General features: G+C 39.3%; 1 protein-coding gene across 5 annotated transcripts; it reads right to left on the reverse strand.

Moving 5' to 3' along the window:
- Positions 1-1,709: 1,709 nt before the first annotated feature.
- On the reverse strand, positions 1,710-9,424 carry LOC115513791 (HLA class II histocompatibility antigen, DO beta chain-like). 5 transcript variants are annotated; one of them, XM_030315201.2, is made up of 6 exons: positions 9,242-9,424; positions 5,752-6,021; positions 5,012-5,293; positions 4,428-4,538; positions 4,143-4,174; positions 1,710-3,968 (listed from the first exon to the last, which is right to left on the reverse strand). In XM_030315201.2, the coding sequence occupies exons 1-6, from the start codon at positions 9,366-9,368 to the stop codon at positions 3,942-3,944; spliced, it is 849 nt and encodes a 282-aa protein (XP_030171061.1). In that variant the 5' UTR covers positions 9,369-9,424; the 3' UTR covers positions 1,710-3,941. The 5 variants fall into 5 exon arrangements, with proteins under 5 accessions (XP_030171061.1, XP_030171059.1, XP_030171060.1 ...); XM_030315199.1 differs by having other exon boundaries at positions 3,703-3,968; positions 4,973-5,293; positions 9,242-9,400; XM_030315200.1 differs by having other exon boundaries at positions 3,703-4,174; positions 4,973-5,215; positions 9,242-9,400.
- Between the last annotated feature and the right edge of the window lie 13,137 nt (positions 9,425-22,561).

The following is a 22,561-nucleotide window of genomic DNA, read 5'->3' on the forward strand; positions in this document are numbered from 1 at the left end:
TGATCCCTTTACATTCTTAAGAATTATTAAGAACTCCAAAGAGCTTTAGTTTATATGGGTTATGTGAAGTAATATTCATCACATTAGAAATTAAAACTGAAAAACTTTTAATATTTGTATAAAGAACAGTGATAAACCCATTATATATTAATATAAATAACATATTTATGAAAAGTAGCCATATCTTCTAGCACAAAAATATGGTGAGAGAAAATGAATTATTTTACATTAAAAGAATCTTTTTAATATCTCACTTAGTAGTGATTCACTTGGTCGTGTATTCTTCTACATTTAGCCTGTAATATGTTGTTTTAGTTAAAATGCATAAAGAAAATGTGGTTGCACTCAGATATGTAATAGGAAAGAAGGGAAGAATTTTAATAGCCTTTCAGCTATTGTGTATATTCTTCTTTGATAAGATACTACAATCAACAAATGATAAATCTTTACAAATTAGTTACAATGTGGAATCTGAAATCTTATCAGTGGTCTTTTCATGTTATGCTATGTTAAAATTCATTGGTCTACCTTGTGCTTTGAGTGGGCCTTCTATCCGTGATAATTTTGCAGTATCATGTATTGATCATTTGGAAGGGGGTCCACAGGATTATACGGATCTCCAAAATGTTGACACGGGTCACTAAACAATATGAAAAAATCGTATTTGGTAATATCACCATCAATCTCATCCAAAAACCTTTGTTATGGGGAACCTGTGGCAAACACAAGTTTTCCAAAATTTTGATTTTCTCTGGAAAATCTAATTTTCATTGTCAATATCATTTTCTTTGAAGTGGCATTCTTCTTTTGTTTATTTTTGAGAAAATGCCTACCAAATATCCAGGGCCAAATAACCATACTGCGTCTGTCAGTCATTCTTTCAAGAAAAATGACAGTCCATTAGAAAAAGAAGAGGTGGCTCGTTTCACCCACAACTCAAGCAATTACACAGTGCTTTTCCACAAAATAAATGCCTTTCCATCACTTTGCAGCAGAAATGCTAGTTTGTCACACTATATATTAAAAAGATGCCTACTTGAGATTCAAGAGTTAGTAAAAACTAATGATTATTATTGTTTCATCAAGGCTATCTTTAAGTGAAACTGGCACTTTTGAGGGTTTTTCACTGCAAGTGCATGGCAGTCAAGAATGCAATGACTGCTTATAGAATTTGGTGTCACTGCCCTGATTTGTACTAAAGCACCAAACGTGTTACCCACTGTAAACTTTGCATTATCAGTACAAATACAGTGAAATTGGTAAATAAGATCTTATTATTATAAAAATAGTTTTGATCTTTCGGACTTCCCAAAAGGGTCTCAGGGACCTCCAGGAGTCCATAGACCACAACTGGAGCACCACTGCACTTAAAGGACACTGACATAAGGAATAGTAGTCATCATTAAACATGTTATTACTCACAGCACTAAGACTAAAAAGGGAGCAAGTATCTTCTGAAATGGTATATGATCCATAACATAGATATAGGACAACTATAAAAAGGAAAGAGGAGAACAGAGGCAAAAGGAATATTAACTGTTTTCAGTAATCATTTTGGTGGTCGTAGCACAAGTATCATCATCCTCAGACTGCTGTGTGTGTTCATTCAGGAAAAGCAAATGAGTAAAAGTGGATATTCTAATTGTAGGTCTCCCTGTGTGTTTGAAAACCAGAACTCTTGATGTGGAAGAAAGGAAACACAACTGTAATATAGAAGAGATTAATTTTTTATTTGTATATACATAAACTTTGTGCTTCTATAAATATGAACGTTACATATAAACATTTGTACTTCCACCAAAAAGACCTGATATAGTGATGAACTCCTAACTCCCGCTTACGGTCTTAGTGACATTTCCCACTAAAATAATCCAGGGCTTTCTAAAACAATGGCTGATTTCAGGTCTGAGCGGGAAACATACAGAATAAACCTGGAACATTTTGGCATGCAGATAACAAAGAAATGATCAAAAGACTTGTGTCAAAAGGACTCAGGAGCCACTTGAAGAAGTTTCCATGCACCTAGGATGATATGATCGAACTCGTGGCTAAAAACCACCAGGAGTTAAAATCCACCAAATACATTTAAATCCTTGAGTTTATAATGATACAAGAAATAAAATAAAAAGTAGATCCTAATTGCCCACCTTTGGGTAATAGTAGGAAACAAATTCAGTAACTTGAAAATTAAAAAAGTAAAAGAACTAAAACACCGATCCTTTCTTTCCACTGTGTCACTGGGCAACCCACCAGTAAATGAAGAGAAATGTCTCTTTACAGAAGCAATAAAGCATATAAACAAAGAAGGACTGGTAGAATTCAAGTGAATTCAAGGGCGTAGGCAATGAACACCAAAGGTGAATGCACCGTAAAAAGAGACACAATTGGACAGTTTGGGCCTCATGGTAAAAAACACACCTCCACCTACAGACTCATCAAAGAAATTAAACCTGTCTATCCAACCAACCTCTGCATCCATTTGCCAACTTGCAAGAAATGCAGAGGACAGAAGGACATGCTAAACTGCACCAGATGCATGCAATTGGTAAAATCCAAACTATGGAAAACTCTGTAGGTTAAATGTCTCAGGCTTTTCAACGTATTAGTCATAAGGGGGGCAAAGGGGATGGAGGAGAAATAGTAAAGTATGAGACATAAAAGACAACTAAGCTGGGGCACCTGGGTGGCTCAGTCGGTTAAGTGTCTGACTTCATCTCAGGTCATGATCTCCCAGTTCATGGGTTCGAACCCCGTATCAGACTCTGAACTGACAGCTCAGAGCCTGGAGCCTGCTTCAGATTCTGTGTCTACCTCTCAATCTCGCTCTCTCACTCTCTCTCTCTCTCTGCCCCTCCCTTGCTTGTGCTCTCTCTCTCAAAAATAAACATTTTTTAAAAATATTTAAGGAGCACCTAGGTGGCTCAGTCGGTTAAGTGTCTGACTTCAGCTCAGGTCATGATCTCATGGTTCCTGATTCCTGGGTTTGAGCCCTGCATCAGGCTCTGTGCTGACAGCATAGAGCCTGAAGCCTGCTTCAGATTCTGTGTCTCCCTCCCTCTCTGCCCTTTCCCTGCTTACACTCTGTTTCTCCCTCTCTCTCAAAAATAAATAAACATTAAAAAAAATTTAAAAAGTGATTAACAGAATGTAATTACTTTTTTCTAAAGTTTATTTATTTTGAGAGAGAAAGAGAGAGAGCACAAGCAGGGGAAGAACACAGAGAGGGAGAGAGAATCCCAAGCAAGCTCTGCACTGTCAGCACAGAGCCCAATGCAGGGCTCAATCTCATGAACCATGAGATCATGACCCAAGCCGAAATCAAGAGCCTGACACTTAACTGACTGAGCCACCCAGGCCTCCCAGAATATAATTACTTTTGAGAGGAGGGAGAGGGGATTGATTGGCCTATGGCACAGGGAGACTCCTGCCCTGACTGGTAAAGTTCTATTTCTTGACCTTAAATAATTCATTAAATTCTACATTTTGTATGGTTATCTGTTCCTCAGTTTTATTTTACAATAAAAAAGGTCATAAAAAACGGTGAAAAGGAAACAGTGCCTCTGAGCATTTGTCTTCTGGAGACAGTGGAGAGTGCAGTTGGAAACAGGAAGACATGAGGATAACTCACAAGGTTAGGCCTGGACCATAGGAGGTATGCAGGTTGGGGCTGGTGGGAGTCAGCTTTGGTGGGAATTTCTGCACACTATCCTTGGAAATGGGGACTAATGGCACAGGCAAGGAGGAGGAAGAAGGGCAGACGAGTGAGAGATGATCTCAGAAAACAGAACTCTAGAATCAAGTCAGGACTCCTCCAAGGACTCATGGAAGTAGCTCCAGAACATGGACCTCATGAGAGTCCTTTACTTAGTCATTTGAACTCAAGTCATTCGGTACTATTTCAGCCTCCAGGGCAAGAAGCTCTGATTGGGACCTTAGTGTGGCTATGGTGAGGGAACTGCTCTTGAGACCTGCAGGAATAGTGATCAAAGTCTCAGGAGGGACTCCACCCTCCCATTCCAGAGACTCAGCACCCAGCGCCACCCAGCCAAAGCCACCCTCACACCCTATCCCCAAGACCTCTCCCTCTGGCCAAAGCACAGGGACAACAATTGGCCACCCAAAGACAAGGAAGAAGACATTACCTCATCACCAGACAACTGCGTCTCCACATACCCTGGAATGAGAGGAAAGAAATAGAATGCCTCTAGTCAGGACCAAATGTTGTGATTATCCTGACAGATAGGGACGAACTGAAATATCAATACTCCAGCTCTGATGACCCCCTGAAATGTTTCTGGATTCAGAAAAGACTATCATGGTGACCTCTGAGAAGTACAATCAGCTTTCCCTGCCTCACATCTTTGAAGTTAGGGGAAGTGGGAGAAGCCACGGGGCAGGTGACAGGGGAATCCTGAGAGGCTCATTACCTTTCTGAGCCCTGAGGCAGATGACAGTCCCCACCAGAAGGAAGATCAGCCCAAGCAGGAAGGCTGCAATTCCACTTAGCATCTTTCTCCAAGAATATGCAGACTGAGCTCCTATGGGAAACAGGTCTGAAAATTAGTAAAAAGCTCCCAATGTTTGGCATGCCTTCCTGAAATCTCAGAGTCCATTCTGGACACCAGATCAAATGCTATCTAGAGAAGAAATACATTTAGATATGGTTCTTTGAAGCCAAGGTTTGCACCCATGGAGTTTCTGTTACTGAATCTTGCAGCCCGTAAGAATGCCCCCTAAAATACTAAGACAAATTATCAGAGTATACTCATTCCCAAAGTTGGAAATAAGTGATGAGGTGATTAGACCTCCTTATTTCTTGGCAGATACAAGGATAGATATCTGTCGTGTCTTCTCCCACCCTAACCCAAGGACCCGAATTCCATGACCCCTCAGATCAGGGGAAAGAAGAATGACTATCGGGACCAAGATGAATGCAGAGATAACGCAGGCCGTGTGCTGAGTCAGCATCAACCTGAGTCAGGCCCAGAGAGTACAAGAAGCTGATTCTCACTCCACTCCACAGAAATAGGGCTCAGCAGGCTGGGATGATTAACAAGGCAGGTGTAGACATCTCCAGGTACAGGAGTCATTTCCAGCATCACCATTGTCTGAAAGGTCCAGTCTCCATTCCTGATAAGGCCAGTGGACATGACCCCTACTCTCTCCTGCTGCCCATTCCGGAACCACGTGATCTTGATGTCCCCTGGATAGAAACCTGTCACAGAGCAAAGCAGCAGATTGTGGTGTTGCAGGGATGGGGTCCTCTCTGGATACACCGCCACCTCTGGTTGCACTGGGAAGAGAGAAAAACATGAGACATTGTGAAGGAAAACCACTAAGCCAGGACAAGGGTTCCTTGAAAGACAATCTCTTCCCCTAATCTTCTCACATCACCCAGGTGGAAACTGGAAATGTGGGGAAATCTCTGCCCCCAAGATTCAGAAACTGGGTATGTCAATGCCCCAAGGATGAGTTAGGCCTTATCAGATACTCCCACAATTACCCCCTTTATTTGAGAGCCCACTAGTCCTTAAAGTCTTTGAGAATTTGGGGGGTCTGGGACCAAGACCACAGTGACCTGACCTGTGAGGATAATTAATCACAACTAGGGACAGAACATATACAGACTCCCCTGCTTACAAGCCATTTATCCTGAAGCAAGAAATTGCCCATCATGAGGAAGTAAAGCCCATGGTCACGTTCACATGTAGGAGATTCCTGAACCTCACAAGACCTCACCTTCCACCTCACCTTTTCTCCCCACGGTGAAGGGTGCACCCAGCTTGTAGTTATGTCTGCAGAGTGCATCCACAGAAGCTTTACTCCTCTCCAATATATCCGGCCGATTGTTCCACAGCTCAGCATCAGGCTTCCCCAGCTCTGTCAATGCCACAAACATTCCCACATCGCTGTCGAAACGTGCATACTCTTCCAAGTTAAAAATGAATCTCACCACAAACTGCACCTTCTCTGTCCCATTGGTGAAGTAACAGTCAGCCTTTGCCTGAATCACAAAATCTTCTGGAAATCAAAAAAAAAAAAAAAAATAGACAACAAACCAACCCTCACTTTTAGGAACCCATACGTGGTAAATTATGCCAGAACACACGGATTTGAGAAGAGGCTTTTGACCTCAGTAAATAGGTCAAAGTGGCCTCTTCACCCCTGGGCCACATCTGGTTCCTTTTAGCAAAGAGACATCCATCGTGGAAAGCAGTCTGAGACCCATCCTACAGGGCCAGCCAAACGGAAGATGTGAAATCCCAAAAAGGCAAGCCGAAAAGAGAGTCCCAAGAGACATAAACATTCATTCCACAAACATTTATTGACCATTTGTGTTTTGCTGACACTGTGCTTGGTTTCTCCAAGCCAGGCTTTCAGAAGCCCAAGACTTTAACTCCCTTTGTTATCAAGTCAAAAAGATCCATCCCCATGTGGAGTAATTCAACAGCACTCTTGCCCATGGCAGGTTCATTCAATACATTCCCTCTGGAGCAGAGTGAAGGAGTGATGGAGGTGGGCAAAGAAATTCAGACTCGGTACACGTTTGATGTGAAATTAACCCCTTCCACTTTTCACTCACTATGGGTTTTCTCCAAGAATTTCCTTTTGGACCTTTCCCCTTGCACTTTTACTTAGACTTCACCCCTCTGTTGGCTCTAATAAGGTAATGATTTAATTACCTTTGTTGGTGTTAAGTAAAATAACACTAATCCATGGCTCGAAGATTAATATTGCTATCAGTATCGTTGGCACTATACCTACCATACCAGTAGCTACAACAACATGGTGATAGAAAATATACAATTAGGTTAAGCGTCTTTGGGGATTTTTACATGAAATACTGCCATTAAAGGTGGAACAAAAAATCTAATTCCATGGTCCGTTACAATTTTCTACTTTCAGAGCACCTTACTGATATCGATAGTGATTAGCTTGAGCTACGTATTGTTTCATACACTGTCTACTCTGCTATTCTGCAATGTAATTTCACATTCAAAAATTATGTAATCTGTCCTCACAGGTAAGAAAAAGGATCATTCTTATTTGTTGAACACACAGTGTGCTATGGTCTGAGTGTTTGTGCCCCTGCCCCCAAATTCTTATGTTGATATCCTGACCCCCAAAGATGGTATTATCAGTAGGAGGTGCCTTTGGGAGGTGTTTGGGTCATAAGGGTGGAGCCCTCTCTCATGAATAGGATCAGCCCTTATAATGGAGGCTCCAGAGAGATCTCAAGCCCCTTCTACCACGTGAGAACACAGGGATAAGGTGCCAGCTATGAACCAGGAAGAGAGTCTTCATCAGAACACAGCCATACTGGGACATCTGGGTGGCTCAGTCGAGAAGTGTCTGACTTCAGCTCAGGTCATGATCTCATGGTTTGTGAGTTCGAGTCCCTCATCAGGCTCTGTGCTGGCAGCTCAGAGCCTGGAGCCTGTTTCGGATTCTGTCTCCCTCTCACTCTGCCCCTCTCCTGGTCATCTCTCTCTCTCTCTCTCTCTCTCTCTCTCTCTCTCTCTCTCTCTCAAAATAAGTAAGCAAAAAATTAAAAATAAATAATAGATAAATAAATAAACAAATAAATAAGTACACAGCCATACTGACACCTGATCTTAGACTCCCCAGACTCCAGAACTCTGAGAAATAAATTTCTGTTGTTTATAAGTCACCCAGGCTGTGGTATTTTGTTGCAGTCACCAGAATGGATTAAGACACTTCGTAGATTTGAAGATTTGAAAATTTTTAAACAACAAATTGGTAAATGGCCCTGGGTTATGTTTCAGTTGACTTGAGTTCTAGTTCTATATCCGATAGTTTTACATAGAACCACTTACCCTCCCTAACCTGCTTTCCTTTGATAACGACACTGAAGGAGAGCTCAAAAGCATAGTGTTAAGACAGAAAAGAAACAGAATGTGATTTAATGCACAATGACATTTATTAAGATCTTTAAATACATGTGAAAAACAATGCTAAATATTCTTAAAGGCCACCCCATAGTTAAAGACACGTTAGAATGGCTCTCTAAGGAAAGGAGGGTGTGAAAATGGAGACAAGGGAAGAGGAGAGAGTCCTTGCACAGACAAATGATAACAAAGTGCTGTGAACTCTTTGGGTAAGATTAATGCAATTCTGTGCACTTGAGAACAACAATAAAAAAAAAAGGAAATTCAAATGGGTTAATAATATAGGTTGGCCAGAAAAGACCTCCCTGAAGAAACAGCATGAGTTAAGGCTTGAAGGATAGTAGTTACTGATCTCCAGTTGTAAATTTGCTCTCATTTCTCAGCTCTTCCTCTGCAAGCTACTGAGTGGAGCGTAAGGACGGCAGAATCCTTCCTGGGCCAGCCATACTCATCTCTTAATAGCTAAGGTCAGCTCCAACCTCCAATGCTCTTCCTTCTTACAGTTTAAATCGGAAAAAGAAAATATTTTTTTAGTCAGATTTGTGTCAGATTTAAGATCTGCACTGACTTTTTCTTCATCTGTGTTGTTTAATGGACATTATGAGCTCAGAGAGGTTTCTATTCTTGAAGAACAAAGATCTTCCACCCACCGCACCCTCCCAGGTTGGTTCCTCTTTTGTAGTTAATGAAACTGACATTCAAACAGGTTCTGTTTTTAGCACATCACATCCCGTTTTCTGCTGATAAATATGTCTTCAGGGTGCAATATTGCCTCATGTTTGTATAGCCTATCTCCTCAGCTAGAAAAATAACAGCAATAAATACATGTACTTAGTAGCCTGGGGACAGTCTGAGGATAATGCATTCAACTTCTCTTATTTCTCAAAACTGGGGTTAATAAATGCCAAAAGAAGAAACTTTGTTTCCAATTTCTTTTGTCCACGTGTATCTCGATTGGATAAATATAAAAACAGTCACAATCATCAGAGCAAACTCCGGTCTAAACAACTGGCAACTATTTTCAGACTGCCTCCAGTTTATACAGTTCTTGAGACAGACATTGACACAATAAGGGCCCTAAGCAAGACAAAATGTTTCCCTTCTTCCTGTTACCCTACTCCTTGAATCTGCGGCTCTGGTACAGGAAGTCCCTTTTCCCACATTGTGTGTGGTAAAGAGAGAGCCTTATTTTTCTTCCAAAGGAAAGAACACTTTGAAGCCAGAAGCCAATTCTAGTCTGGTCTGCAGCCTGGACCCACAGGGAAAGGCATTCCTCCCCCATGCCAATTCTTGCATGCACACCTGGAAAAAAAAAATTGCTCTGTTCTTACCTGGAGAGTCTCTGCCTTGAGTCATGGAGGAATCCAGCCTGATTACACTCACTTGCAGAACCACCATCCAGGAAACCCACCCAGAACGCATTCTGGAAGGAAAAAATAAGTGAGACAGTAAAATCATCAACTTCTTCAGAATGGGGCATACCCCCCGCAAAACTCAGTCAAAAAATATTTATTAAGAGTATGAATACTTTCCTGCCTACCTCAGGATTGGAAACTCTTCACACTGATAACCAATTACGATAGAAGAGTTTTGCATCATCAGATGCTAGGTAGACTACTTCCATAAAGTTGTGTTATACCACTCAAGAATCGGTTACCTGCTTAATCATTGACAGTAGTTTAAGCTATGTGGAAAATGGGCTGTGGAAAAAAAAACTTTTTTAAATAGTGTATATAATATGTGATCCTAGAAGAACTACACGGATTGTTTATTATGCATTTTGCTATCTTCTAACCAATGAGTCTCTTCCTCCTGTGGTGTGGTTGACGTTGTCAATGGAGTGTGCAAATAAAGCAGAAAGTAGACAGCATTCTGAAGCATTTGCCCTAAGAGGAGTTAATGAAGTGATTATCAGAGAAGAAACAGAAGAGATTGAGAATCACCTGGAGAGTATGATTTCTCATAAACCAAGAGAGGGCCACAAAAAGTAAAATGAAGAGAGGATTCTTAAAAGAATAAAAAGGTGCAAAAAATGTTCCAGAAGATAAAATATAAGAAACATTATTGTGTTATATAATTAGTGGAGCACCAATAACCTCCATTGGGACATAGAGTGTTAAAGGTAGAAGCTATATTTCAAAAGAGTAAAGAGCAAACTGGAAATGAAGGCAGCAGATATAAACAGTCCTTCAAGAGTGTTGGAAGTGAGCGACACCTGGACGGCTCAGTCGGTTGTCTGACACTTGGTTTTGGCTCAGGTCATGATCTCACTGTGAGCTCGAGTCCCGCACCCTCAGCACGGAGGGTGCTGAGGAGAATCCCAGCCCCTTGGGAGAATCCCAAGTAGGGATTCTTTCTTTCTTTCTCTCTCTCTCTCTCTCCTTCTCACTCTCTCTTCCCCTCCCCAGCTCTCTCTCTCTCTCTCTCAAGATAAATAAATAAACTTAAAAAAAAAAGTGTTGGAAATGAAAACAAGGGAAAGGATGGGACTCAAACTTGAGCAAAAAGCCACACTACAGGAAAGTTATGTATAAGAAAGACCTTAACAGCTAAATGGGTGATGGGTGTTAAGGAGGGCACTTATTGGCGTGTCTGGGTGGCTCAGTCAGTTAAGCATCTGACTTCAGCTCAGGTCATGACCTCACAGTTCATGAGTTCAATCCCCACATCAGGCTCTCTGCTGACAGTTCAGAGCCTGGAGCCTGCTTCGGATTCTGTGTCTCCCTCTCTCTCTGCCCCTCTTCTGCTCATGCTCTGTCTGTCTCTCTCTCTCCAAAATAAATAAGCATTAAAATTTTTTTTTAAAAAAGGAAGGCACTTGTTGTGATAAGCACTGGGTGTTCTATGTAAGTAATGACTCACTGAATTCTACTCCTGAAACTAATATTACCCTGTATAATAACTAACTAGAATTTAAATAAAAACTTGAAACTGGGACACCTGGATGGCTCAGTCGGTTGGGCTGCTGACTGCAGCTCAGGTAATGATCTCGCAGTCTGCGAGTTCGAGCCCCATGTCAGGCTCTGTGCTGAGAGCTCAGAGCTGGGAGCCTGCTTCCAATTCTGTGTCTCCCTCTCTCTCTGCCCCTTCCCTGCTTGTTCTCTACCTCTCTCTCTCTCTCTCTCTCTCTCTCTCTCTCTCTGTCTCTCTCTCAAAAACATAAACATTAAAAGATTTTTTTAACTTGAAACAGGAAAAAAAAAGACCTTAACAAGTTTCTAAGTTAAGTGGAAGTTATCTGTATATGAGAGAGAAGAAAAGAGAAATTACCCCCCAAATTCTTAATGGAATCCAAAGAAAGAGATTGTCAGACTTGGTAATAAAAAGGAATACTTGTTCAGAGACTGGAATGAAGACAGGGAGATTAGAAGTGAGAAAGAGGGGAACGAGGAAGTTCCAGTTGTATGGCTTCAATGGACTCAGCTTAGGACAAGGCAAAATCTTCTGCTAAAAAGGAGTTGGAAGAAAATCAATTTGACAGCTAAGGAGAGAAGGCTGCTTTTTAACCAAAATAGTCTGTAAGTACATTATAATTTATTTAGCACAGAGCCATCCATGTCTGATACTACGGGCCACACAGCAATGACACAGCCATGTTCCTTATTCTCAAGAAATACATAACCTAAGCAGAGTGACAAGGAAACAGTCCACTGTAATGTCAGGAAGAATGAGATTAATTTGGTAATGTTTGGGTACGCAAAAGAGTAGATTTTAACTTAATCTAGAAAGAGTTCATGATAAAGTTAATATTTGATACAACAGACCTACCGAGCAGAGATTTTTTTTGAATTTGAAATACCCAGTACTAATGGACAACAGAATGGAGACAAACAGTGAAACAAAAAGTTTTTCTGGAATTCATTGAAAATTTCTGATTATCTGCAATAAATAAATACATGCATACTACTTCATTAAATGGGAAGAGATACAATACAATTTTTTTTTTATTCTTCGCTTCCCTAAGAGAATGCACATGTTCTGATGGGTGTGTAAAGTAGGATTATGATGGTCGTTAACCAGGACACCAAGGAATACTTGAGTTATGCCTTGCCAAGTACGCTGGGAGGCCCTCAGGAAATCTCTACCCATAAGTAGTAATAGCAAATTGTAAATCAAAGACTGACTCTATTATTAGCTGGTCAAATTTCTCATATACCCCAATAGAAGATTTTATGGTAAGCGTCTCTGAAGCATGAGACCCAAGCAAGGTCTAATGTTCCCTCTTATACACCACTTGTACCACTATCGAGCTGTAAACCCTGAAGGATTAAGAACTCCCAAGCATATGAGTAATAGTGTGGGTCCCAAAGGGACTCTGTTCACCGAAGGCAGAAATAGCATTCAGAAAAGAGGTGAAATGCAACTTTGTAAACTTTAAATACTGTGGCTCTGGAACTCTTAGTAAACATGCCCTGCCCTGGAATCTGACCAATCAAAATAATAATTCCTTCTCCTGGGAGATCATGACAGATAAACAGATGGGGAGATGTGGAAGACATCACTAGTGTTCACCGACATCCTCTACTTCCTGGGCACATGGAAAACTATACTTCCTGATTTCCCAGGACTATGTGACCAGTTCTAACCAATGGCCAGTGAACAAAAGGTTCTTGGTCAAAGAATTTAACTACCATTTTATGACTCTTCTTCCCTCACCAAGTCAACTAGGACAACATTGTGCTGAAATGGTGGAATCTCGAATCAGAATATAAAAGCAGTCTAATTAGCTGAGTCATCATGAAGAGCAGAAGCCCTTAGAGAATCACCCAAAACCACAACAGATGCTACATGAATAAGAGATAACTTTTGCTTGATTAAGGCTCTGAAGGTTGTTATCACAGCCTAGCCTAGCTTAACCTAATATAGGACAAGAACAAGAATGTTTACCTGCCTCCTCCATATCTCTCAGGTAGATTCGAATATTCATGAATTGGAAATCTGAGCCCAGCCCAAAACTGGTAGACTCCATACACAGAGCATATGACCCATGACATTGGGTACTTCTTCTAGAGGCGAATGGTTGCAATGCTCCCACCTGGGGGGCAAGTGTGGAGCTGAGTGAAAAAGTGGCAATCAGAAAGAGCTCAAGCCACTGAGTTTTAACTTCTTCCCTTCTTCCTACCTACACTTACCTTAATCTTTCCCATGTATTTTATCTCATATGGAAGTAAAGAAAAACATTTTAACTTGAAGCTAAGTGAATGAGAACCTGACATGGAGATTATCCCAAGCAGCAAAAGCATGAGAGGGTGGAAGAGGCTTAAATCCAAGCCTGTTTACCCCTCCTCTGCAGGCAATAATGTGGCTGGGCTTCCTATCTTGATGTGTTTTTGTTTTTGTTTTCAATTTGCACTAGATTCTATTGTAAACAGAATATTGTAAATATTTCTAAGGATTTTTGCATCAATAAGTAAATTCATCTATAGTTTTTATTTTGGTGCATTGTCATAGTTTAATGCTGATACTATACTTCACTAAATGAATACATTTGCTGCAGTTGAAGCATTTAATTAGGATTAGAATTCTCTTTTTTTTTCTTTTTCTTTAAAGATATTATTACATTGACCTATATATATCTGGAACTCGTGCATTTCTTGGGGTAGCTCTTTGACAAGTTTTTTTCTGTTTCTTCATTGGAAATTACTCTATATGTGCATTCTACCTCTAAAGAGATTGGTCTGGGTATATTTTTCAAACTAATTATTCATTTAATCTAAGTTTTCAAGTTTATTTTTATAAAATTGAACAAAATAATTTCTTATGATTTTTCTCCTGTCCATGTATTAATTTTTTCCTTGTCATTTCTTATTTTCTCTACTTTTTTCTTGATTAGGTTTGTCAGTGGTTTATTTTATTGAAAAATTTTAAGCTTTTGAATTTATTCTGTTTTCCCATTTTCTAACTCTTCATTTCTGCTTTTATGTTTATTATCTGCCCCTGCTTTCATGTGACTGATTGTGTTGTTCTTTTCACTAAGCCATGTGGTTTCATTCTTTCCTTTAATTGATTAAGGCCATAAATTCTCCACTGAGCACTGCCTTAGCTATATCTCAGAACTTTGAAATCTGATTTTGAATTATAATTTTTCTAGAAATTTTTGGTTTTTTCTCTCTGATCAAGAAAAAGACAGTTTAACTTTCTATGTGGAGAAGTATTTATCTTTTCTGATTTTTTTTTTATAATTATCCAGCTTGTTCCATTAAGGTTAGAAGATAGTGTCTATAGCATTTCTACTTTTAGGAATTTATAGAGGCTTTTTGTGCTGTAATATGTAGTCCATTTTCATTTATGTTCTGCTGGAACTTGAAAAGATGTGTTCTCTATTTCTTATCAATAAAGTTTAATGTATACCCATCAGATCTAATTTTATACTGTTGGAGTATCTTCTGTGATCATCCTTATTTTTGTCCACTGAGAAAAGTAAATTAAAGTCACCTAACACTAGAACACTTCTGAATATTTTCCTTGTATCTCCCTTAATTTCAATCTTATTAGAGTTGCTGATGTGCTATTTGGAACTTGAATGTATCCCTTATATATGCATTATGAATTTTATACTTTACATTATAAAGTGCCTTCTTGTCTCAGTTTTTTTCTGTTTGAATGTCATCTGTTTAATAATGGTATCACGACTTTTGCTCTGCTTCCTTTTTGTTTACATTCTCTTGCTATGCCTTCTCATAATTTTATTTTTTGAATAAATGAGTGGACCTTCTGAGTCACTCTATTTTAGGTGTTTTGGGTTTTTTGTTTGTTTGTTTGTTGTTTTTGTATATTGCAAACAGCAAAGTTTTTCTCTCAATCTAATCCAAAACTATTTTTATTTTATGTATCAGTAGGCTCATTTACAATTAATATAGCAAATAGATTCAGTGTAATTTGTGACCTGTAAGTAACACTATTTTCTGTTAAATATGCCGTTTATATGAGTATTTCTTTTAGAAAGTCTTTCATTATGTCTCATGTGTTTTGTTTTGTTTTGTTTTGTTTTGTTTTGTTTTAGTTTATTTATCTATTTGGAGAGAAAGAGCATGAGCAGATGAGGGACAAAGAGAGAGAGAGATAGAGAGAATCCCAAGCAGGCTCCACACTGTCAGCACAGAGCCCGATGCAGGACTCTATCTCATGACTGACCTGAGATCACAACTTGAGCCGATATCAAGAGTCAGACACCTAACTGACTGAGCCATTGTGCTCCTCATTGTGTCTCATGTTTCCTAAACTGCAGCTTTTCAAATACTACAGACAAGGCCATCAGTAAGCTTGTTCTATATCTTTACTCATTTTTCCATTTAATCTATAATTATTGAGAAATATGTTTCTATTTGTCAGTTTATTCTTATAATTGTGTCTATATTTTCCGACACATTTTGTGGCATTTTTGCTAGGTGTACATTGACCCTGTTTTAGTGTAATGTTCTAGTGACTTCTTGCTAGCATTATGCAGTGATCGTCTTTGTCTCTACTAATGCCTTTGGTCTTAGACTATATTTTTAGATATCAAAGTGACCACATTGTCTTCTGTTAGTGTTAGTTTTGTGTATCTTATTGCATGTCTTGATTTTAACCCTTTCATGTCTTTAGGTTTCCTTTGTGATTAATGAGAAGAGCATATAACTGGATTTTGTGATCCCCTTTCCCACAGTTTCACTTTTTGCAGTTTCAGTGACTGCCCATAAGTCAATGATCCTCCCTCTGACATCAGGTCAGAAGGTCAGCCTAATGCTAGGTCACAATGCCTACATCACTTGCCTCACTTCATCTCATCACATAGTCCTTTTATCATTTCACATCATCACAAGGTGAAGAAGGGTGAGTACAATACAATATTTTGAAGCAGACAATACAAAACTTTTATTACAGCATATTGTTACATTTGTTCTATTTTATTGTTAATTTTTGTTGTTAATCTCTTACTATGCTTAATTTATAAATTAAACTTTACCAAGGTATGCATGTATAGGAAAAACAAACTATACATAGAGTTCAGTTGCTATCTGTGGTTTCAGGCATCCACTGGGGGGGTCTTAGAATGTATCCCCCTTAGATAAGGACAACTGTATTATTTACCCAATCTGAAAACCTTTTTCTTTTAACTCCATATTCAAACTGTTTACATTTACTGGTATTATTAAATTATCTGAATTTGTTTCTACTATTATTGTGTTTTCTATTTTGTTATGTTCTTTCTTTGCTTCCTTTTTTTTCCTCCTTTCATCATTCATATTAAATTGATTACATTTTAAAGTATTCTCTAATTTCCTCCTACTGGCATAAGATTTTTAATCTAATTTTAATTTTAATTAATTTTAATCTAATTTTAACTTCCTCCTACTGGCTCCATTGGATAAGCATCCCACTTTGGCTTGGGTCATGATCTTGTGGTTCTTGAGTTTGACCCCCACATTGGGCTCGCTGTGGTCACCCTGTCAGCACAGAGCCAGCTTCAGATCCTCTTTTCCCCTCTCTCTCTGCCCCTCCCCTGCTCACATCATCTCTCCCAAAAAATAAATAAAACGTTTTTAAATAAAAATAAATAAAGAAGAATTTTAAATTCTAATTGTATTAGTTAAGAGTTACTCCTACATTTTTAACATGGCTACCTAAATTGGCAATATCCAAAGTTAATCTCTACCCTCCTTCCAAATAAGACAAAGGCTTTACAGTGTTTTACTTTATCTGCCTCATTCTCATGTTGTGATTGTTCCATCATTTTCTTACATTTAATAGTCATATCTGTTAGTGATTTTTATAGTTATAGTCATTTTTCTTTCCTTATTCTGATTTACCAATATTTTTTTAAATTTATTTATTTTGAGAGAGAGTAACCATGAGTGGGTGAGGGGCAGAGAGAGAGGGTGAGAGAGAATCCCAAGCAGACTCCACACTGTCAGCACAGAGCCCAACATGGGGCTCAAACTCATGAATCATGAGATCATGATCTGAGCCAAGATCAAGAGTCAGACGCTTAACCAACTGAGCACCCAGGCACCCCTAATTTACCAATATTTTACACAGATGTTTTGCTGCTGTTGTGTTGTGTGTGTGTGTGTGTGTGTGTGTTTCTCATCTTTGTGTCCCAGTTCTTCTTGCTGAATTTAGAATCCTTCTTATGTAAGTGGTAATAAAAACAAATGACAATACCATATGATATCATTTTTTATCCATAAGATTGATGAAATCTAAAAAATTAACAACACTTGGGATACCTGGGTGGCTCAGTTGGTAAAGCACCAGACTCTTGGTTTCAGCTCAAGTCATGACCTCACAATTTCATGAGTTCAAGCCCCACATCAGGCTCTACACTGATGGTGTGGAGCCTGCTTGGGATTCTCTCTGCCCCCCACCCCTGACTCATGCTGTCTCTGTCTCTCTCAAAATAAATAAATAAACTTAAAAAAAATTTTTTTAATTAACACTTTGTGTTGGTGAGGAAACAGATGAATTCGTATATTGCTGATGGAACTGTGCATGAATATAAACTATATGAAGGCAATTTTGCAACAAGTATCAATATTAGTGATATATATACACTTGAACTCAGCAACTCCCTCTTTGGAATTTTATCCTACTGATATTCTTGCACATGTGTATTAATATGTTTATGTAAGGCATTGTTTATAAAACCAAAGACTTCCAATAACCTATAGGAGAAGACGGGCTAAATGAAATATGGTACTTCCATAAAACAGAATACTATATAGATATATGTTTCTAAGAGTAAAAAAATAATGTTCACAACAGTGGGTCTAAGGACCTGCTCTTTGTAAAAAATAGGGAACAAGAACATATACACATATTTGCTTAAATTTTCATAAAATTTCCCTGGAAGGACAATCATAAAGCTTGGAACATGGATTGTGCATGCAAGGGGTCTTGGTGAACCATGAGAAGGATGGGAGTGAGAGTTGCCTTTGTATACCTTTTTGTGGCTTTTGAATTTTAAATCACATTAATATAAAGGCCTATTCAAATAAATTGTATCTTTAAAAAAGGAAATAGTAAGAAGGTAAGCAGATAGAGGGAGTATAGGCAACTCTTTCAAAGAGTTTTGTAGTAAAGCTGGGCAGAGTCCATCTTTTCCAAAGCTTTGTGATGCAGGCAAGTTAGTAAATGTGTCTGAACCTCCATTTTCTCATTCTTAGAATTGATATAGTAATATCTGTCACATAGGATTATCCTGAAGATAAAGTAAGAAGATACATGTCAGGCACATAGTATAGCACTAGAATGATTATTGGCATTAAAATTCTTACAACTTGTTGGGGCACCTGGGTGGCTCAGTCAGTTAAGTGTCTGACTTTGGCTCTGGTCATGATCTCATGGTTTGTGAGTTCGAGCCCCGTGTTGGGCTCTGTGCCAACAGCTCGGAGCCTGGAGCCTGCTTCGAATTCTGTGTCTCCTTCTCTCTCTGCTCCTCCCCAACTTGTGCTCTCTCTATGTCTCTCAAAAAATAAAGAAATGTAAAATAAAATAAATTTAAATTATTACAACTTTTAAGTCCATAAAACTCTAGTTTCAAAACCCAGTATTTCCTAGGACCACCAGATGGGCATCAGACTCAATAAGATGGGTGCTTTTTTACTCAGCACCAAAAACTGGGAAGATCTTTGTTTTCCCTACACCCTAGTCTTTTCCCCAAAATTCTGACAACTCCACTCTTCCTCCTCTTGAATCACAACTGCACTGTGGACTGTAAGTTGGCTACCCTATTGGGCTGGGGCATAAAGGACTTGAAATTCAACTCCATTTCCACACAGGGCAAAGCAGATGGAATGGGAGGTTTTCTGGGGGCTCCAAAAAAAAATCTATGAGAGATTCCTAAGGTCTCCCTTCTTCCTTTGGAAAGATTAAAATATGACTGAATAGAAAAGATGCTGAAGGTAAGTGACAAGATGGGGAAGTTGAGGGGCCAGAAGATCAAATGGCATTGGAGGGTAGGTGGGGTGAATGAAAAGAATTAGAACTTGGGCAATCCCTATCAAAATAACACCAGCATTCTTCACAGAGCTAGAACAATCCTACAATTTGTATGGAACCAGAAAAGACCCCGAATAGCCAAAACAATCTTGAAAAAGAAAACCAAGCGGTGCCTGGGTGGCTCAGTCAGTTAAGTCAGTTCTGGCTTCAGCTCAGGTCATGATCTCACAGGTCGTGGGGTCGAGCCCCGCATCAGGCTCTGTGCTGACAGCTCGGAGCCTGGAGCCTGCTTCAGATTCTGTGTCTCCCTCTCTCTCTGCCCCTTCCCCATTGGTGATCTCTCTCTCTCTCTCTCTCTCTCTCCTCTCTCAAAAATAAAGAAAAAGAAAACCGAAGCTGGAGGCATCACAATCCTGGGCTTCAAGATGTATTACAAAGCTGTAATCATCAAGACAGTATGGTACTGGCACAAAAACACACCCTCAAACCAATGGAACAGAATAAAGAACCCAGAAATGAACCCACAAATGCATGGCCAACTAATCTTTGACAAAGCAGGAAAGAATATCCAATGGAAAAAAAGACAGTCTCTTCAGCAAATGGTGCTGGGAAAACTGGACAGCGACATGCAGAAAAATGAACCTGGACCACTTTCTTACACCAAACACAACAATAAACTCAAAATGGATGAAAGACCTAAACATAAGACAGAAAGCCATCAAAATCCTAGAGGAGAAAACAGGCAAAAACCTCTTTGACCTCAGCTGCTGCACAGCAAAGGAAACAATCAGCAAAACTAAAAGGCAACCCACAGAATGGGAAAGGATAATTGCAAATGACATATTGGATAAAGAGTTAGTATCCAAAATCTATAAAGAACTTATCAGACTCAACACCCAAAAAACATATAATCCAGTGAAGAAATGGACAAAAGACATGAATAGACACTTCTCCAAAGAAGACATCCAGAGAGATGGCCAACCGACACATGAAAAAATGCTCAACATCACTCATCATCAGGAAAATACAAATCAAAACCACAATGAGATACCACTTCACACCAGTCAGAATGGTTAAAATTAACTCAGGCAACAGCAGATGTGGAGAAAGAGGATCTCTTTGGCACTGCTGGTGGGAATGACAACTGGTGCAGCCACTCTGCAAAACAGTATGGAGGTTCCTCAAAAAATTTACAATAGAACTACCCAGCAATTGCACTACTAGGTATTTATTCAAGGGATACAGGTGTGCTGTTTCAAAGGGGCACATGCACCCCAATGTTTATAGCAGTGCTATCAACAATAGCCAAAGTATGGAAAGAGTCCAAATGTCCATCAACGGATGAATGGATATATTCATTCATGTGGTATATATATACAATGGAGTATTACTCGGCAATCAAAAAGAATGAAATCTTGCCATTTGCAACTACATGGATGGATCTGGAGGGTATTATGCTAAGAGAAATTAGCTAGTCAGAGAAAGACAAATATCATATGACTTCACTCATATGAGGAATTTAAAATACAAAACTGATGAACATAAGGGAAGAGAAGCAAAAAATAATAGAAAAACAGGGAGGGGGACAAAACATAAGAGACTCTTAAGTATAGAGAACAAACAGAGGGTTGCTGGAGGGATTGTGGGAGGGGAGATGGGCTAAATGGGTAAGGGGCATTAAGGAATCTGCTTCTGAAATCATTGTTGCACTATATGCTAATTTGCATATAAATTAAAAAGTAATTAATTAATTAATTTTAAAAAAGAATTAGGACTGCGGAACAAACCAGAATTAATATCTGTGGTTACCAAACAGACCACACTTGTAGGCATTTGCCTAAGGTCCACACTTTCACCACCAGGGAACATTTTCAGAACGTGTCCCTGACATCAGGTCTACCTGGGAGTTTCCTTGAGATAGCCATCTTTCAAGATATCCTAAGATCCTAAGGTCTGCTACAACTTTCTGACCTGCCCATCTGGATGCCTGAGTTTTCTTCCCAGCTCAATCACTGACTAGCCGTGTGATTTCAGGCTGGTTTCCCTTTCTTTAAAATAAGATTTGACTGCTAGTTATTTTTAAGATGACTTCCAGGCTTAAAGTATTAGGAATCTATGGGTGTCATTATAGTGAAGATATCAAAGAATTTTAACAAATTATCTTCTTCCAGAGGGCTACAGTTTCCATAAGGTTGAGAGATACAGGAATTATTATTCCTATTGTATAGAGGAAGGAAGGAATCAGGCCAGATTTCTCTCCCTCCAAACAGGTATTTCATGCTCAGTGATAGTCAAGACATAAACAGCAGAATGAAGCAAAGGCTTATCTGCATAAGAAGCTACCTACTTTCACCCCACCCTGTTCCCAACAGTTGCCAGGCAAAAAAAAAAAAAAAAAAATCCAGAACAGCAGACATGCTGGCTAGTTCATTGCTTGAACTGGAAAGTACCTGCTGTTTCTGGAAATGTGAAAGTTTCTCTTTCCTAGAATAGGAACCTTCAAAGGTAAGGCCTTCCCAAAAGGCAGTAATGTACATGGCTTTGAATCTTCAGTGCTTGGCGTGTGTAGGGAGAACTGAGATTTATTCATTTGTGCAACAGACATTTGTTCATTGTCTACTATGAATGGAGCCCTGTGCCAGGTAGTCAATAGGAAGCTTAATAAGAAAAACAGCCTTCCATCCAGGAGTTCATGGTCTAGTGGAAGAACAAAGGTGTGGGAGGATAGTTTAATAAAAGCTGTGAAAAAGGCAAGCCCTGGAGCAACAAAAGTACTTTCTCCAGACTAAGGAGATAAGGAAAGTCTTCCTAGACCCGACCACTGAGTTAAATCTTGAAGAACTTGGGATAAATTGGGAGGGTGGTTCAGGGAATGGGAAGAACACACCATATGCAAAGGCACAAAGAACTTAGGAGGGCAGGAAGTTAGCTGTGGCTGAAGCTTAACACAACAGGAAAGGGGGCTACAAATGGGCTGGACCACCTTGCATACTCTGAGGAAGATCTGAGCAGAAAAGAATGAAGATCACTTGAAGGACTTCACAGAAGTGACATCACCCTATGCGTCTGCTAGGAAAACAATGACTTCGTGAATAATGGCTGGAGGAGATGAACCAATGGTGTGGAAACTTCTTTGGAGATGAGATCATATAAGACTAAATGAAAGTTGTTTGTTTTAGTTTTTATTTATTTATTTTGAGAGAGGACAGAGAGAGCTTAAACCGGAAAGGGACAGAAAGGAAGAATTCCAAGCAGGCTCCACACTGTCAGCACAGAGCCTGATGCTGGGCTCGAACCCACGAAACCATGAGATCATGACCTGAGCTGAAATTAAGAGTCGGATGCTCAGCTGACTGAGCCATCCAGATGCCCCTAAGACTAAAGACAAGTTATAATAACAACGGGACTAGAGACAGAGAGTGGATTCAGAGCCATTTACCTGATCTGATTATGAATTCAAGATTATGAACACAAGATATAATATAATTTGTTGGTTGAGATTGTGGACTCAGAGGTCAGGCCTGGATTCAACTCCAACTCCACCACTGTATAACCTTGGAAGTTATTTAATCTCTTTGAGACTGTTTCCTCATCTGTAAGATGGGGATAATAACAACCAATCTCATAGAGTTGAGAGGAAAAGGACTAAATATGATAATACCTGAAAAACATTTAGCATAGTTCTTATTCATATTAAAACTCTAATAAATGGTAGATATTATCAAATGTCT

Source organism: Lynx canadensis, chromosome B2 (genome assembly GCF_007474595.2).
Source record: "Lynx canadensis isolate LIC74 chromosome B2, mLynCan4.pri.v2, whole genome shotgun sequence".
In the NCBI taxonomy this organism is placed as follows: Eukaryota; Metazoa; Chordata; class Mammalia; order Carnivora; family Felidae; genus Lynx; species Lynx canadensis.